The 18,836-nt window shown below is 35.7% G+C and overlaps 1 protein-coding gene across 14 annotated transcripts in view; it reads right to left on the bottom strand.

The window, feature by feature from the left end:
* The window catches only part of ERC1 (ELKS/RAB6-interacting/CAST family member 1), a 730,429-nt gene that overhangs the window by 298,721 nt on the left and 412,872 nt on the right, over positions 1 to 18,836 (bottom strand). For all 14 annotated transcript variants that reach the window (XM_057492538.1, XM_036907416.2, XM_057492541.1 and 11 more), the window contains one exon: positions 3,515 to 3,675. In XM_057492538.1, coding sequence (XP_057348521.1) covers positions 3,515 to 3,675 — 161 coding nt within the window. The remainder of the gene's footprint in view (positions 1 to 3,514; positions 3,676 to 18,836) is intronic.

The raw sequence follows: 18,836 nt of genomic DNA on the forward strand, positions 1-18,836 counted from the left end.
GACACTCAAAACTTAAAATCACAATACCAGGTATGGAAAAGAACTACTAGGTCTTTCCTTTTGGTTTGACCAGGTCAGGATTTCTCCAGCAAACTAGACTTCTCTTGTGCTTTGCTGAAGAATTTTTTATATAAGCGGGCCAACTGCTTTTTCCTCAGGGAAGACTTTTCTTTTTCTAGATTCGAAGTCATACATTAGTCATGTTTCAGACTCTTTTGCATATTGCATTCCTCTCATATTCTACATTTCAAGCTCTCTGGTTATATGAACAACTCTTTTTACATGTTCAATTATCAGAACTAAACAATGCAAGCACTTAAAATATGGTGCCATTACAGAGTGAAGAATCTGGTTATCATTGTCCATAGCCCCAGGTAGGACACTACCTTTCTCCTTTTTCATTTTGCTTAAATAATGTCTCTCTACAAATTATCACCAGGAAGTACTTGTAGAAAGATAACAGTACTCTCAATTAAGTGACTGTGCCAAACACTGTTCTCAAGTCAATATATTAATGATTTCTTATTTTATTGTCATGAAAACTTTATGAAGTAGGAGCAATTACTATTGCCCCTTTAGAAATTAGGAGACTGAAGCACAGAGAGTTTAAATAACTTGAAGTCAGAGAGCTGGTAAGTGGTGGAGTCAGAATTCAGACTCAGGCTCTTTATTCCAGGAAGTGTGCTCTTACTAGTTGCCATATGTAATTAGAGGCAGATTGTCCAGCAGACCTACTTGGAGGGAGTAACGCCTTATAAACTGACAACAGAATGAAATAAATTCTGAGCAAAGTTGTGGAGGCTGAGATACCCCCAGTCCAGGGCAGATGATTAGCAGAACTTGTTCAACATATGGAGAGAAGTTGTCCAGAATACAGCAGAAAACAGACCATTCCCTTGGTCAGCTACATAATGAAAAGGAATTGAAAGCTCACTGCAATCAGAACCCAAGTATGTCACTCACAGTGTTTTGTGTGTAATTACACTTAGATTACCTGCAGTGCTTTCAGCTGAGATTTCATGTATCATTATATTTGTATGCCAAACTTTTAAAATCTACATTTTAAAAATAAAAGTTTTAATTCATTGTTCTAGATGGAAAGAATAGATTAACTGTTTCTCCACACACTTGGTACAACCATGTAGGTTGTTCTACAGCACAGAGCAAACAGAACATCTGTTAAGAACCACCAGTCTCTCAATGGAGTAAGGAAATAAAGGATTAGGCCTAAAGCACTGAGATGATTTATTAAAAGGAAGGTATTAACCATTTTACTGAGATATGGAAAGAAAAGACAACAAGAGGAAATTTAAGTGCAAATTAAAGCAAGTCTACTTAAAAAATCTGAAGTTGGTGAATCTGCACAAGACCTGTGAAAAATCTAAGATCATCATGATGCCACAGTAACATATGCTAAGTAACTGGAGTGATTTTAAGAGATAGGTCAACTGTCAGAGCCAGGTTTTAGTACTTAAGTTCTCAAACTTTAGTGTTCATTAAATATCTGGACTACTCATAAATTTCTTTATATATTTTAGTTATTTGCCCCATGCTTTTGTTGTGCAAATGCTTGATCCTACCAAAAACAGTGTTGCAAATTGCAGCATTTTTCAGGAATTCAAGTGCCCATCTGGGTTGGCAAGGAGAGTCTATAATAGCGTTTACTATAGTGGTACCAAGAAAATATCACATACGATTCCCATTTCATGGTTTGAAGCCCAGCATTCTTTAAAAACTTCATTCATATCTTTTCAAAGTCCCACTAATAGAAGAAAATTCCTATACAAACACACCACTATTCTTCTATAAGTAAATCTCATATTTGAACTGAGTGGAAAAGATCAGACAAATCAAGATTTTCGTACACAGAGCAAATAAAACAGAACTTATATGCCGTCCTTTAGCAAGGCCTGTTTCTCCTTAAGAATATCACATATGATACTCTGTGCTCCCCAACATTACATCCATCATCCCATTTTCCTAATTACTTTGGGCCCTGATTTAATTTTATTCTCAACTCCATCTCCTACCATTTTTAGGAATGGTTCCCAGACTTCTTTAACTCAAATGTTTTTCTCTTTACTGCCCAAGTGCTGCCTTTCCTCTACTACTCCACCTCCAAAATAAAAAGCTTTGAATTTTACCCCCAATAACAAAAAAACTCTCCTTACACCTCTTTTCACTAACTTCTTGCTACAAAGCATTATTTGTGAAATTTTTTCTCATCATGATACTCAAAACCTCTCCTCATTCTCCCAGTACATTAATCTATTCTGGCTTCAAGTACTTGTCACTTCATCCCTTACCCTTGCCCTGGGGTCCAATAATACATAATCATAGGTGATGCCCCCGTACTGGTATCCTCAACTCTGGGGTTGCTGTCATGATATCACAATAAACATGAGTCATGAAATTCATGCTAAAGTATCATGGCAATATCCTCTGCTGGTCTCTAGTTCTGAGATTCAACATTTACTGATAGTTCAAAGTAGCAGAAAAAAAGAGGTAATGGAAGCATAAAGTGCTAGCTAGACTGAGAAGTCTGTTTACTTTAGGTCAGACAGACTGTACATTTACGCAGAAGACGTAACTAATAGAAAATGAGCATGGATTATGTGAGAGAAAATTAACAGAGAAAGATTGCAGAGGAGGGGATCAGTGCTTAGTCTGTGACAGAGAGCAGCAGCTAGTTGGGTTAAAGGAGAGAGAGCATCTCCTCAGAGACAGAAGCAAAGGCAACAAAAATGTGGGTAGCTGCTAAAGTAAAGGTGGTAACTGAGGGGCCCCAGGGTCACCTGACTTCTGCAAATTAGAACAATTAGGGAGGCATGAAGATTGGGAATAATAAAGGGGACAGGAGTGCTGCACCTTCAGAGGAGACATACTTGTTCTAAAGAGAAGGAAACCAGAACTTTTCAAAATCACACAGAAGAAAAAGAAGCATCTATTATGTACTAGCAGATGCATACATGCTTCACAACAGTTACCTCAGGAAGTCACAAGATATAGGGCAAGTAGGAAAATGACGTATAGCATGAATGGGCTAAATGTTTACGGTTTTGGAAAAACTAGAGAGTATCGCAAAATGTTCACTGTTAAATATGGTGGGTATTAGACGACTCTCTCTACCTCTGTGTACCTTTAGCAATGTTGAAAATAAAAAATGTTTTTAAAAAATGGCCTACTCATCACATGGCTTCAGGACCAACAGTTATCTTCCTCAGTGAACTCAACAATATGCTTGAATTTTTCAGATCTCGCAAATTTGAGATGCAACTGAATACAGATACATATACTCTAGATAATTTTAACATTCAGTGGAGACGAGGCGAAAATAATCATATTTGAACAAGATTTGTCACAAATCTGTTCTAGGGAATGAGAAACACAAGTTAGCATTAAAATTAAGCTAAGTGTGTCAGGGGTAATAAACAGGGCCATAAGATAAAAGCATCAAGGAAAAGTATTTCTACTAAGTACATGCCTGAAGAGTAAGATTTATGTAAACACTTACTTCATCTCCAGAACTTCCTCTAAGTGTTTCCTTCTCTCTGCCCGAAGATTGGTCAAATGAGTTTCCTTTTCTGCCAGAGACTGCTGAGTAGAGGACAGCTTTGCTTTCATGGACTCTAGTTCCTGCTTTACCTTCTCCATGGCCATCAGTAACTCCTCCACCTATGATAAATCCAGATGAGAGAAGAGTTGAACATCTTGATCAATTAAAGTCAGAGGAGCAGGGCAATGGGTAATATGTGGGCCCCAAAAATTGAAGACTTATACACACATCAAAACTTCTGCACTCTTTCTGGATCAAACATACATCAAGAAGATATAGCAAATAAAAAAATAAATCTCTGAGCATCCCTCCACTATAATTCTCAGTTTAGGTCAGAAACAATTTCATTTTCTTTTTGATGAACACAAGCTCCTTTTAAAGGAACACAAGGATATAAGTCATCAGTTTAAGAAGTCACACTCTGCCACAGACAATCCCTCTTATTAAGGAATTTATTTAGAAATGGAAATTTATTGGAAATGGGAAACAGATCTCATTAAGAAATTTCCATGGAAATAACAATGTAATGCAGATAAAAATACAAGGAACAAAACCTTAATAAGTATTTCTACAAGGATTTTAGGAAATAAAAGACATGTTTGACTAATAACACATTCAGTATAAATATAAGTCAATTTTATTCTTCCAAACTAAGATTTTTCTATTTGCACCATTAAAAAGAATTTCTTTTTAAAGACATAGCTAGTATTCAATCAGGTAATTTCTTGCTTTAAAGCCAGTTAGGTAGTTTTTTCAAGGAAGGCAGGTAGGAAAAAGGAGAAATAAATGACCAGATAGAGAGAAGGCAGAATACTTTAAAAAGAAATGCTTTCTCCTGACAGAAAGAAAATAGAATGCTAAAGAGAAACCAAGAGAGCAAGATCTGTACTTTATCAGTCACTTCCACTTATGCTGGGTGGTTCCCAAATCGGAATTATTTAAATAAACATGTTCTTTTTAATTTAGAAGCAAAACTATACTGACAAAAATGTCTGTTATTACCAAAAAACAAGCACAACAGGTAATGAACTAGGCAAGCACACCGATCACAAGACTTTGTTGTGTCAGGTCGCTGACAGCCAAGAAATAACCTTGATAGCAACAGCCTTCTCAGATGCAGAGGTGGGGGCAGGCAGAGATAGGGGATCTGCCATTCATCGACTCCCACATTAAACCATGGCGTGATACTATGACTGAAAGCAGTATGGAGACAAAGCTGCAGTGTAACAAATCAGAGGTGTTAACAGAGTCCTGGATATTAGTGCCTCAGGCCTAACCAATCTCCACATTGATTGGTAATAGCTGTTAAACATTGATAATAAACAGGTATATGTAGTTTTTTGGCCCTTGAATTACTTGATACTTTGTGTATCTTTTGAGAAGTGATCGGGTGAATGTTCTCAGCTACTAGCATCTTCACAGTCCCAGTTGCTGTGAGGATATAAATTATTCTGCAGCTCTCCTAGCATATGTATTCACCTATCTACAAGCTTTACATCAACATATTATATATCACTATCCACCCTTTTGAAAACTGCCCAGAAGGATGATTCCATTTTATCAGTTTAATTTACATAAAATCTTACCTAAAACTGAACTGAAATGATACACCATGGCATGTTCTTATAACACAAAATCAGTAATGGACCGCACCACTTATAGAACCTCTAATGAGCTGTATCCATCTATTATGAACTTATCTTAAACATATCTAAAAAAAATCTCCCTACCATCCTGTTTTTCACTATCCCAGGCAAGCAAAGATACTGGTTTCTTATATAACTTGGAGAGGCATTTTATACATACACAAGCAAGCATGTGTAAATAACCTATTCTTCCTCTTTCTACACAAAAGAAAGCCCACTTTATTCTCTTAGGCATCTAAAATTTTCAGTAAGCTCTTACTGAAATACAGCACAGAAAAACACACAAATAATAAATGCACAACTTGAAGAATTTTCTGTAAGTGAACACACCTATGTATAATCAGCACACAGACCAGCAAATAGAACATTACCCCAGAAACCCCTTCATATCCTCTTTCCAGATAAAGAGTAAACATTACTCTAACATCCTAGTTTTGCCTGTTTGTTTTAATACAAATGGAATTACATAGCATATAATTTTAACTACAGACTTTTCCACTCAGTGTTTTTTATATATATATATATGAGATTCATCCATGTTGTTGGGTATAATTACAGTTCTATAATTCTCATAACTGTATGGTATTCCACTATATGAAAAGAGCAACAATTACTGAACACACTTCTGATTAATAAAAGTGGGTTTCCCCTCCTAGTTTTATTGAGAAACAACTGACATACATCACTATGTGTCTCTAAGGCACACAGCATGATGGCTCAGTTCACACACACTGTGAAATGCCCATCACGATAGGAGCAGCTAATACCCATACTCTCATATACATGCAATAAAAAGAAATAACCAAGGAAAAAAACTGTTCTCCTTATAATGAGAACTCCTAAGATTTACACTCTACTTCCCTGTGTATCACAGAGCAGTGTTAGCTATAGTCTTGTTGTACATTACATTCTTAGTACTCATTTATCTTATAACTGGACGTCTGTACCTTTTGACTACCTTTCTCCAATTCCTCTTTTTCTGCGCATTTGTTTTAAGATTCCATATATAAATGACATTATTCAGTATTACAGTCTCTCCCTGTCTGACTTATTTCATTTAACAAAATCCCTTCCAGGTCCATCCATGTTTTAATTTTTTAATTTGAAAAAAAATTTTTTTAAGCTTTTAATTTTAATGGAATTTAGCTAACTAACTTCGTCCTTTATATTTTATGTTCAGAAGTTTTGAAAATTTTGTCTACCTCAGGTCATGAAGATACTCTTCTATTCTTTCTTTCAAATCCTTTATTGGATTAAATTGTTTCACATTTAGATCCATAACATATATGCAACTGATTTCTGGTAAAAATTCATTGCTATCAGTGTTGGATATCCAACTGCCTCAGCACTATAAACAGTAGAAGGACTTCAACAGCCATGATGGGAAGGTAGTTTTGGCCTGCCTGGCAAAAAGATCGGAGATTCTTTAAAGAATACTTCTAAATTAGAGGAGAAGTAATTTAACAATGTTTTATATTGCACACAAAAACCTTTAAGTTTCATAAATGAGCAATGTGAAATACTATTGCATATAAAAGAGGAATATGTATTCCAGAACTAAAAGCAAAACACACTATATACTCACCACCCAGAAGCTTTGTCTAAGTGCATCTATCCAACTGTATCCTCCAAGCCCCCTGTGATAGGTAATCAACATTCTTAATTTGTGTTCCTTATTTCTTTGCATTTCTTTATTTTTGCCTCTGATGTATACATTACAAAATAAATCACTGCTTAATGAGCACTGTACAAATGTACTTTCATATTTCATCTAAGATATTTTTTCATGCATATAAAAAAGGGGCCCACCATATGTGTATATTCCATAACCAAGAGCAAAACACACACCTATATACTCCTCACCCCTTGGGAATAAAAAGCAATGGCAGCCAGCAACACCAAGCACCACAGCACCCAGATTACATTTCCCACTAAATTGAATGGACTCCTTTAAAAAATGGCTGATTCCAGATTTGAAGCAAGAAATGTACAAAGGATGAACTTCACATGTCTTATGCTACAAAGAAGAGAAGTAGGGATCATGGTAAGCAGGGATCATAACACAGAAACTCTGATGATAAACCCAGGAAAACACATTACAAGAAAGAACAAAAAGCTACAGAGGAATATCACTTATGCATGTGGATGCAAAAATAGTAGAAAACCAAACTCAAGAAGATGTAAAAACTGGGATATATCCCAAGAATGCAAGGCTGGTTTAACACATAAAAAAAATCAATGCAATAAACCATATTAATAGAACATAGGACAAAAATCACATTACCATCTTAATTGATGTAGAAAAGTATTTGGCAATTTCCAATTATCTTTCATGACTATTACACTCAACAAACTAGAGCTACAGAACTTCCTCAACCTCACAAAGGGCTTCTATGAAAAAACCCACAGCTAGCATCACCTTTAATGATGAAAAAATAAATTCTTTCCCTCCAAGACCGAGAACAAGACCAGTATGTCTGTTCTCACCACTTTTACTTAATATTGTACTAGAGATGACAGTCAGGAAAATTAGGCCAAAAAAAGTTAAAAAGCATCTACATTGGAAAGGAAGACATAAAACTTTCTCTAGTTGAAGTTATGAAGATTATATATAGAAAAACCCTAAGGAATTCACAAAAAAGAATTACAATACACAGATATACACAGACTGAAGGATACAAGACCAATTATACAAAAATCGAATTGTCTATCCATACAATGAACATTCTGAAAAGGAAATTAAGACACTTCCACTTAAAATAGCATCAAAAAGAAAAAATACATAGGTATAAGTTTAATAAAAGAAATGTATACTGAAAATTACAAAACATGGTTGAAGGCAATTAGATTAAATGAATCAAAAGAAATCATGCTTGTGCACTGAAAGATTTACCATTAAGAAGGCAATTCTCCCAAAATTAATCCACAGGTTCAATGTAATCCCTGTAAAAAACTTTTTTGCAAAGATTAACAAACTGACCTTAAAATTCATATGGAAATGAAAGGGAGCCAGAATAATGAAAGTTATCCTGAGAAAGAAAAAATTGGAACACTCATACTTCTTGACTTCAAAACTTACTACAAAGCTTCAGGGTAGTACTGGCATTTAGGATGGACAAAGAAAGAAATCAACAGAAAAGAATTGAGAGTCCAGAAATAAACTCTACTTTTTATGGTCAATTGATTTTTCAAGAGTGTCTGGCAATTCAGTGAGGAAAGAATGTTCATCTGAGTAAAAAGTGCTTGGACAACTGCCCTATTGCTTCACATTTTCAATTTCCCAAGCCACTAACTTCTTGACAAAAATGTGTAACTTGCCCAACATTTTTTATTTTCTTTTTTAATGGTGGTATTTAAGGTGTTTCTCTTGTCCTGTGTTTCCAGTAAACTGAAAGTTGTATCTAAAAGCCTCATTAGATTCAGGTTTGATTTTTAGTACCTGGTTTTTTAGTACCTTCCCAACAGTACTGCATAAGTAAGGCTGTGTACTTCATATTACACCACATGAAGACATACATAATGGTTGTCTCACTTTCAGCAGTAACATTGACAGTGGGTTCAGATGGCAATAGTCTAATTTCTTCATTACATATTTCTCAATAAATTTTTTACCAAATTCTCCTATGACTTTGATAATAATCAGTGAAATTGAACATGTTTCATTTATTTAGTGTCATTTCTGCTTCTTCTTCCTTGAAACTCTTGGTCAAACCTCACCTCCCACTCCCAACCAGCTTATCTTAATTCTTGTTGATTTGGAGGAGTTTTAAACATAAAAATGAACATATAGTTCTAGATAACAACCTTTCAATCAGTTACAAGCATAGAAAATTTCTTCTCCCAGTTTGTAGCTTATATGTTTCTTTGATATGTTATCTTTTGGTAACCAGAAATATCTTAATAAAAATTAATTTACTGTCTTTAATTTAGGATTTGTGACTTTTACACCCTAATGTTAAAGAAATACTTTCCTGTTTCCATGGTCATATGATATTTCCTACTTTTATACTGCTTATAGGAGTACACTGAATTAGTGGCACCAATTATTCATTCCTCTATAGTATTATTATATATCCACTTTATTACTGTGGCCTCCTGGTGGGCAGAGTACACTTCTTTGACCCTTGATTTTGGCCTATGTGACTTACTTTGGGCAATTAACTGTTAGCAGACTAGACACAAGCTAAGGCTTGTATGTGTGGTTAGGCAGCATCCGTGTCACTTCCAAGGAAACAGCACTCAAGTAGCTGCTTCCTCTTGGCTGGGTCCAGAACGAGCCACCCCAGTCAGCAACTAAAGCAGCACCAACCATGTTGATCTTCCACTGTGACAGAGAAATAACTGCTTTCATTATATGTGTATCAGTCAGGGCTCTCCAAGGACAGAGAACCAACAGGATATGTGTTATAGAATATGTGTGTATAATATACATATGTACATACACATACACAACATTCAATATATATACTACTGGTTCTGTTTCTCTAGAGAATGCTCACAAATATAATTAATTATAATGTAATAATATATTAATAAAAACACAATTATATTAATATATAAAACATATATAACATTACAAAATATATATTTTATAAGAAATTGGCTCACATGATTATGGAGGCTGACAGGTGGTAAGATCTACAGAATGAATAGGCAAGCTGGAGACCCAAGACCCAGTAACAATGTTCCAGTCCAAAGGCTGACAGGGTGAAGACCCAGAAAGAGCCAGTTTTAGTTCACATCCAAAAGCAGCAATGTCCTAGGTCAAACACAATCAGGCAGGACTTACCCTTCCTCTGTGGAAGGGTATGTTTTTGTTTTATTCAGGCCTCAAACAGACTGAAAGGCCTGCATGGATGAGGCCCACGCACATTAGGAAGGGCAATCTGCTTTACTCAAGTCTACAGATTTAAATGTTAATCTCATCCAAAAACACCCTTACAGAAACACCCAGAATAAAGTTTCATTAGATTATTTGAGCACCCCATGGCCCAGGCAAGTTGGCACATAAAACTAACCTCCAAATTTGCTACTCTTATTTTCTGGCTGTTTGTTATATAATACCTGACTGAGAAGCTTTCTAAGAGTTTTAAATTACTGTGTTTCACATTTAGTACTTACTCCACTTGTAACTGACTTCTGTGTATGGGGTGAAGTAGGAGCCCAATTTTATTTTCCCCCATAGGGATATCTAGTGTCTCAGTACCATTTATCAAAGATCCATTTTAAATTCATGTTTGATATTCACTAAATACTCCCATAAGCACGAGTATGTTTCTGCACTTTCTATTATGATCCACTGGTTTGGCTATTCCTGCACAAAAACCACATTCTCTTAATTATTACAGCTTTATAGGCTTGATATCTAATAGAACAAGTCTTCACATTTCAAGAGCATGTTAGCTTTTCCTGAACTTCTGCAAAAAGTATTTATGGCACCTACCATATTCCAGGTGCTGTTCTAGAATAGTTCATAAAAGAGATATGTATTTAGGACTTCAATATCTTTTAAAAGATTTTATAATTTTCCCCATAAAGATCTCAAATATTCTAATGATATTTATTCCTAGGCACTTTATTTTATATGATTTAAGTTATAGGGATAGTATCTTTTTTTAAATGTAATTTTGTTTGGTGCGGATTACAGAAATGCAACTTATTTCTGTATATTGTGTTGTACTTAAGATATATCAGTACCTTCTTAAATGCTCTTATTGCCTACAGATGTTTTATTTACTATGTAGACAACTATATCCTACCTGAACAGTAGTTCTTTTTCCTTCTAATCTTTATACTTATTTCTCTTAGTTACCTTACCGCACAGCCGAGAACGTCTGCTATGCTGTTGAGTAGAAATGATGACAGCATGCACTCTATTTTATTCCTGATCTTAAAAGGAATGTTTTAAACAGTTTCATCTTGTAGTTAAGTAGGATAATTTTTAATAGATGTTCTTCATCAGATTAAGGAAATTCCCTATTGCTAACCTGTTTAGCATGTTTTTAAATTACAAATTAATGTAAAGTTTCTGCATTTCTTGAGATGATTACATGACTTTTCTCTACCATCTTTTAACGTGGTAGTCTATGGCAGTGAGTTTCCTAATGATACCAATCTTGAGTTTCTGGAATAAACTAACTTTTTTATGTATACTTTTGGATTAGCAATACTTTGGTTAGCACTGTTTGCATTTATGTTCATGGTTGAGACAGGCTTCCACCTTTCCTTTCCTGTATTAACTATGCCAAGTTTTGATATGAAGTTATGTTAGCTTTATAAAATATGTTGGTGATTACTTCCTCTTTTTTATTTTCTGAAGCTGTTTCTCTAATACTGAAATTATTTGTTCCTTGTATGTTTATTAAAACTCACCGATATAGCTCCCTGTGTTAAAAATTTTGGGGAAAAAATTTTATTATTGACTTTTTTTTTTCGTTTTCTTAGCTAGTTTTACTAAGTTCCATTTTTCTCATCATTTGCTCATTTAGTCTAAATTTTCAAACAGGCTGGCAAAGATATCTTTGTTTCTTTCTAATACTTGGAGAACTTGTAACTATAAACCCTTTACCATTCCAAAAATTCTTCACTATGCTTTCTTCTTTTTCTCTTTTAGTCTCAGCAAAGGCCAATTTTCTTAGTGTTTTCAAAAGGTCAATTTTGGGTATTGTGGACCCTCTTTTTAAAAGGGGGAAGGGTTGGTTATGTATTAGACTTCCCACCTTGGGTTGCCATGACCTTCTCTTGTCCTGCCAAGATACAAAATCCAATGTTCAAGTTTAACAGCTTATCAAATGAATTTGAACTTATCTTTGAATTCCCTGACCTGAGAATTTCTTACTTTCTTGCCAACTTATATTTTATCAACCACTTTCAATTGTTTCTGTGGAAATTATTTTCCAGGATCTAGTCTGCCATGGTTACAGGCATGTTTTACCTTTCAAATTCTATACTTTCACTTACAGAATTTTGCCTGTTGGTAAAACATAATTCTCTTAAAGACTACTAATTTTGCCATCCATTTGAAAGCCAGAGCCTCAAGGTATTTCTACCTCAGTTCATACATCCATCCAAATAAGCTTTAAAGCATTTTAGCATTTAAGGCTAGAATGCACCATAGTCAGGATTTCCAAATAATCATCTGATTTGCACTCAGGATCCAAGCCAGGGAAATAGTTTCAAGGTCGAATCGAAATACCTCACTTTCTGGTACTTTTTAAAATCAGAGAGAACACATTCAGCTATCTCCATGTGGACAGCTATTCCATTACATGCCTACCACACAGCAGTTGCTGTGTAGTTTTGAGTACAGGCACTGAAAAATGAAGGCAATGAAAGCTGAATAGAAGAAAAGAAGAGAGATACACTACACTAAACAATGAATAAATTCTCCATACTCTTAAAATGTGCTCCAAGTCACAGTACAATCCCCAAAAGCATATGTTTTAAGACATTAAAACAAAGCCCAAGCCAAAGCTGGGATTCAAGTATGTAACTTAACTGCTTCGAGTAACATATTAAGGAAAAAGCACAGGGCTTGATAGTGTGCAGTGCCAGCAGGACCAGATGGTTTGCTTAAATCACAAGCTAATAAACTTTTACTCAGAGTAAGAAGGGAACAAATTATGACTTTACCACAGACCCATTTTCCTTAAGAAAGCAAAGCAATTGGGTGCTTCAGGTGCTAGCAAAGATTGCATCTGCAAATTTCCCACCTTCTTCTGTTCCACAACCAAGAGCAAATACTTTTTGTAGTTTCCAAGATGCTTATGGAAAAATCTTGTTATAGTTCTTGGGAGGGTAAAAGGCCTAAGTTTCCAAAGGAAAAAAAACAATTAGAAGAAAAAAGAAGTGGTAAAGAAGATTATCTTGAGAGTGAGCATTCATCATGCAAGTCAAACCTTCATCTGAGAAGCCCACTAGTTTTCTTTATTTCAATGAAATTCTACATTAAGCCCCAATCTGTTACACAACTACAAAATGGAATAAGAAAGTTACTAAGGTCCTGAGCTGAGGAGCATTTTTAAAGCATTAGTGAGAACTTATATACATACATACCTTCTACAATCATGTCCTGGCAAACTACTTTAGGTATCTTAAAATCATTAATAATAGGAATCTGAATTTACCAAATTCCTGAAATAGATTCATGCTAGTATTTATACTAGAAATATTTTTTTCTTAGTATGCTCTCTTTGCCAATGTGTGGTAAATTCTGTGACAAGATATACACCAATAATACAGTATTTTATGAAGATGGACAGCTATAACTATTCCAATAATAGTAATAGCAACTTACATTATTTGCATATTTTAAGTGGCCTAAGTACTTTACAAGTATTGTCTCATTAGATCCTCACAATGATCCTATAAGATGAATAGTAGTTATTACCATTATTCTCTTTTTACAGAAGAGGATACAGGTTTGAAGAGTTACCTTTTTTAAGGGAATACAGCCAGAGGAGACAGAGGTAGGATCAACCTAGGCTCCTCTGTATTCACAGTTAATGCTGCTTTGCTACACAGTATCAGTGTTCAAAAAGTCCTAAAACAGCTTTCCATGATTTCCATGGGTACTGTGGACCCTCTTTTTAAAAGGGGGAAGGGTTGATCTACTGAATCACTCTGGGGATTCAGAGTGCCCACGCCCACTTGTGCATCTTTTCATCCTTCCTTTCTGTCCTAGTCCCCAAAATATTTAATTCCTGTCACGTGCCAGGTACTGTGTGTTATGCACTGAGGACATAACAGGAAACACAACAGACATCTATAGCATTCCCTATGGCTCTTGAGCTTAGAGTCCATAAAGAGATGCATCATTAATTAATAAAATTCATAAATACATAATTATAAATTGTGATCACTGTTACATAAGAAGGTACATGGCAACATGAGGCCTTAATCTCTGTTTTAAGGGCCTAAACAAAGTTTCCCCAAGAAAATCAAGGAGAAGATGGGAAGGAAAAGGGCATTCCAGCTTCAGGCCCCACATACATACCAGCCCTGAAGTGGGAAAGCACGTATCTACAAGAGGGAATAAAAGATACAAGCCCTGAGAACAAGGGGAAGAAAGGTGGAACAACAGCAGAAGAGGGAAGATGGGGCCAGAGGGATCTTCTAAACATATTAGGGATTTTGGCTTTTATCCCAAATGCAACAGGAAGGTCCAAAGGGATCTGACTAAATAAAGGAGCAAGAGGATTTAGAATGTGCAGGTCAGAACTACTGACGTAATGGAACAAGGCATCTAGGCTGTGCAGAGAGGGAGGCAAAGACAGGGCTTATGGATAAGGACACTGCAACAACAAAGACACAGGGGCTCTGAACAGCTGGTGTGAGACTACCTGGACAAGGCTAAAGTGACAGCAAGCTGCGATCAGAGAGGGAGACGCTGTGATGAGTGAATCTGGAGGTAGGCTAGATTGACAGCAGGGTAGGATGACAGACATGAAATGAAGAAAGTCAAGGGAGACGAAGGTACTGGTCAGGAAATGGAGAGGACAAAGCGACAAATGGATCATCTGTGCAGATTCTGAAGCCAGAAAGATCACAGGTCTTTGGTGAAACATTAGGGCTATCACTGAACAACATTAGCCCTGAAGAAGGGGTTTTTATAAAAATGTGATGGAATAATGGTCAGAAGGTTTAACAGGAAACAAGAAAGATGAGAGTCCTTATTTATCACCAGAAAGGGTTGTTGAGAGTTGCTGGGGAAGTAGTCAGATTACACTTCAGGCAAAGAAGGTGAAAGCTGGTTCAAGAAGGAAACTGAGAATATTTGTGCCAGGACCTGGCACAGAGGAGATATTCAATGATTATTTGTTCAATGGGTGAATAAATGAAAATAATAAATTTGTGAATTTTGGTGATTCAGTAGGGAGGTTCAGAAGGGATAAGAAGAATTAGAGACTTGGACTTGATTGGGGGCTTATTTTTGGACAATGTCTGATGAAATCTATAATGAGAGGCAAAGTAAAACTGACTCCACTAGGTTCTTTGAAGAGGTGGGCACTGGGCCATTGTACCATAACTTCAAAATAAATCAGATGCTACTGAAGTAAAAAATATATTTTTTTACTTTTAGTCCACATTTAAATGCATATGACTTAAAGTGTTGATTATAATTTTCTACTCTGTTTATTGAAATTAAGATATTCTAAGTGATTCCGGGGGTAATCTAATAGTAATAGATACCACTGAATTCAGCAGTGTATTAAACTGAGGAACTTCTGGGTACTATTGCTATCTTATACTCCTGACTTTATGAAGGAACCAAATATGAGTAGGAGCCACAGATACAGAACTAAAGAAGAAACCATAGAAACCATATTTCCACCATTCAACTTTGGAAGTCACTACATTTCTTGACTTTTTAATATATTTTTGCATTTTTCCAATAAGTCAACACTGCCAAGTTTGTGAGAACAAATAAAATCAGCAAATGACACTTTAAATAATTAATGTGCTGCTCCATGAATGAGGAATATACAAAATATTTTTACCATCTCAAAATATGTGTCACATTCCCATAGGACACTTCACAATGCTGGACATTTCTGTAAAAGCATATGGTTTGCAAGAATCCACACAGTTAAGGCTGTCATATGAGGAAGTAAATTCACATTCATTGGCTTTATTACTTCACTGGCAACTATCCGTAAGTTTCCAGTAATATTATGCTGTGGTAACAAATCTTTAACTGAAGATAATTTTTTAAACTGAAGTATAATTGGCATACAACATCCTGTTCGTTTCAGCTGTACATCACAGTGATTCGATATTTCTATATTTGCATTACAAAATGATGCCCACGGTAAGTGTAGTCATCCTATGTCACCATATAAAGTTACTATAATATTATTAACTATATTCCCTGTGCTGTACATTATATCCCATGACCGATTTATTTTATAAGTGGAAGTTAGTGCCTCTTAATCCTCTTCTTCACCTACTTCACCCCCACCACCAACCACTCCCCATCTGGTAACCAACAATTTGTTTCCTGAATCTATGAGCCTGTTCCTTTTCTGTTTTGTTTATTTGCTTTGTTTTTTAGAGTTCACACTTAAATGAAATCATATGGTATTTGTCTTTGTCTGACTTATTTCACTTAGCATAATACCATCTAGGTCCACCAATACTGTCAAACATGGCTAGATTTCATTCCTTCTTTTAAAATTTAAAACGAGTGGAAAAATGACGAGTGAAAGAAAGGCTTTTTTTTTAAGGCACCTCAATTTTCTTTTTTTTTTAATCAACCAGAGGGTTTGGATAGATAAATCCTATAATAAGCACTCATCACTCCTAAGTGGAACTTGAAAAACCAAACATCAATAAAATATGGGTGCACATTTTCAAAGCAACTCAAATGTCCCCCTGCCACTATGAACCTCATCACCTTGTGTCACTGATGTGAGAGGAGGCTTTGATAAGGGCCAATTTTCTATTTAAGAATTTTTTCTGTAATACAGAATTACAATTAGAAACTAAAAATCTGAATTAAAACACTGAATACTATTTTTTTCAGAAGGCTGTTGGTTTCATTAATGTCACCTATAATTTGCTTATTTCAGCAATAAACAAGCTATACCAGAATCAAGTAACACAAAAAATTAACAATTTCCTGTTCTATATAAATTCCTTGGCTCTGCGCTACTGGAAGAAGGGGCAGAAATAATCTTTAACATCACATTTTCTTTCTGCAGGAGCAGCAACGAAGCAGACATGGCAGCTGTCTGCATCTGTGTGTGGACTGCTTTACACTGCACTAGGGTCTGTGACAAACGAAAATTCTGGAAAAGAAATGCAAATAGAGGTGGAATGATAAGACTTTCCCTTGAACTTTGAGCTCTAGTAAATTCTCTTATGAAAAAAAATTTTTTCCTGTAGGAAGCCAAGACAACAGTATAAAGTACATGCTATGAGGGCTGTATAAGTTGTCCAGATTTGGGGAAAAAAGTCCTTCTCTGTGGAAATCACTTGGTCATTTTGCATGGAGAAAACATTAAGTCCAATTTATTACAGAAAACAGCAATTTCCTCAACTAGCATAAAGTCCCAACAGAGAACAGAGCATTTATATAATAGCTCAAGCCCTATTTCTAAAAGATCAAATGAACAATTTGAATAAAACAGCTTCATACTGTTTCTTTAAAGTTTCAACATATAAAGTTCACTGGCATTTAACTGAAAAGTTAAATCCTTCTCACCTGCATTGCTGAAAAGAAACTCAAGCAACTACCTCAAAGTAAACAGACTGATATTTCATTAATTAGAGACATATTTTATAAAGAAAACATATTATTTCAATATAACCCCTGGAAAATGGTTACAAAGAAAATGCTGACAAATGAAATGACACTTATTTGATCTCATCAAAAACATGCAATTAGCCAAAGGAGAAAAGTAAAAGGGTGGGATTAAATGTCCAGCAACCCAAGGATACTGAGTGGGGACTCATAAGCATCAGGTGCTATGTACACACATATGGGATTACCTTGGCATAATAATAAGGCTCAACATTTCTATCCTGCCTTTATAGGCTACAAAACACTTATAGGGGTAACTTACTCCACACAGGTGAGGCTACAGAGGTTTAAAAAGATGATGGGACTTACCCTAAATCACAGCTAATAAACAGAAGAAATAGAATGCACATCACTTGACCTCTGGTTCAGTGCACTTCACCCTAGCCCTTCGTGACTCTTTATTCATTCTGAAGGAGGGGGCAGATAAGGGAGTGTGTGCCAAAACTGAGCTTGGGACATGTCACACACTAAAACTATTTGCTATGTAGGATAAACACTGCTGTGCATATTTCTCTAAGAAAATATGTTTCATTGAAAACATCCAGGAAGGTGCAGCCGAGGAGAACATAAACTGCATATAAAAATCAATAGGAAGTCATCTGGCTCTCATGATTTCACCTTCAGTGATATCTTGGAGGACTGCCCCTATGGACAATAACTTGGTTTATCAAATTTCTCAGCAGGAGATAACAGAATGAGGACCAAACACCCCATGAACTCATTACAAGCAAACCAGGTATCATCTGTTACAGATGTGCCAGCCACAGAGATTCCAAAAGTCCTTCCCAGTGCAGTAGTGGTTATGCAGTTTAGACAGCAGTATAAAAACACGTCTACTTTAAAAACCTGTATCTATAGACTATGACACTCATCTCTGTGGCTCAGTTTTGGGGTGTGCCAACATTTCATTTCTTTCCCACTGCATTAATTTTTCATCTGAATGTGACTTCTGAAAACACAGATGTGGTCCTTTTGTGGAAAAAGAAGAAAAAATTCAAGCCAAAATTTAAAGACATATATTTTTCCTGAAATTCTAAGAAAACATAATCATGTACTCTTCCATCAAAAATTTTCAGGAGGAAAATACTACAATGATAAAAAAAAAAGACAAGTATATGGATTAAACAAAATACAGGCATGAGAAGTGGGGCAGAAACCTCCTCCCACATACAGCACAAAAATACAGCAAATACAATAATCGTGAATGAGCAACTGGAAAGAAGACTGCAACAGATGGCCTACATCTGGGGAAAAAAGACCTCACGGAAAAGGGTAAAGTTGCAAAACTGTCATCAGGTGGGACCCACACTCTCCCACAAACCTAACTCAC

Source organism: Manis pentadactyla, chromosome 14, assembly GCF_030020395.1.
Source record: "Manis pentadactyla isolate mManPen7 chromosome 14, mManPen7.hap1, whole genome shotgun sequence".
Classification (NCBI taxonomy): domain Eukaryota; kingdom Metazoa; phylum Chordata; class Mammalia; order Pholidota; family Manidae; genus Manis; species Manis pentadactyla.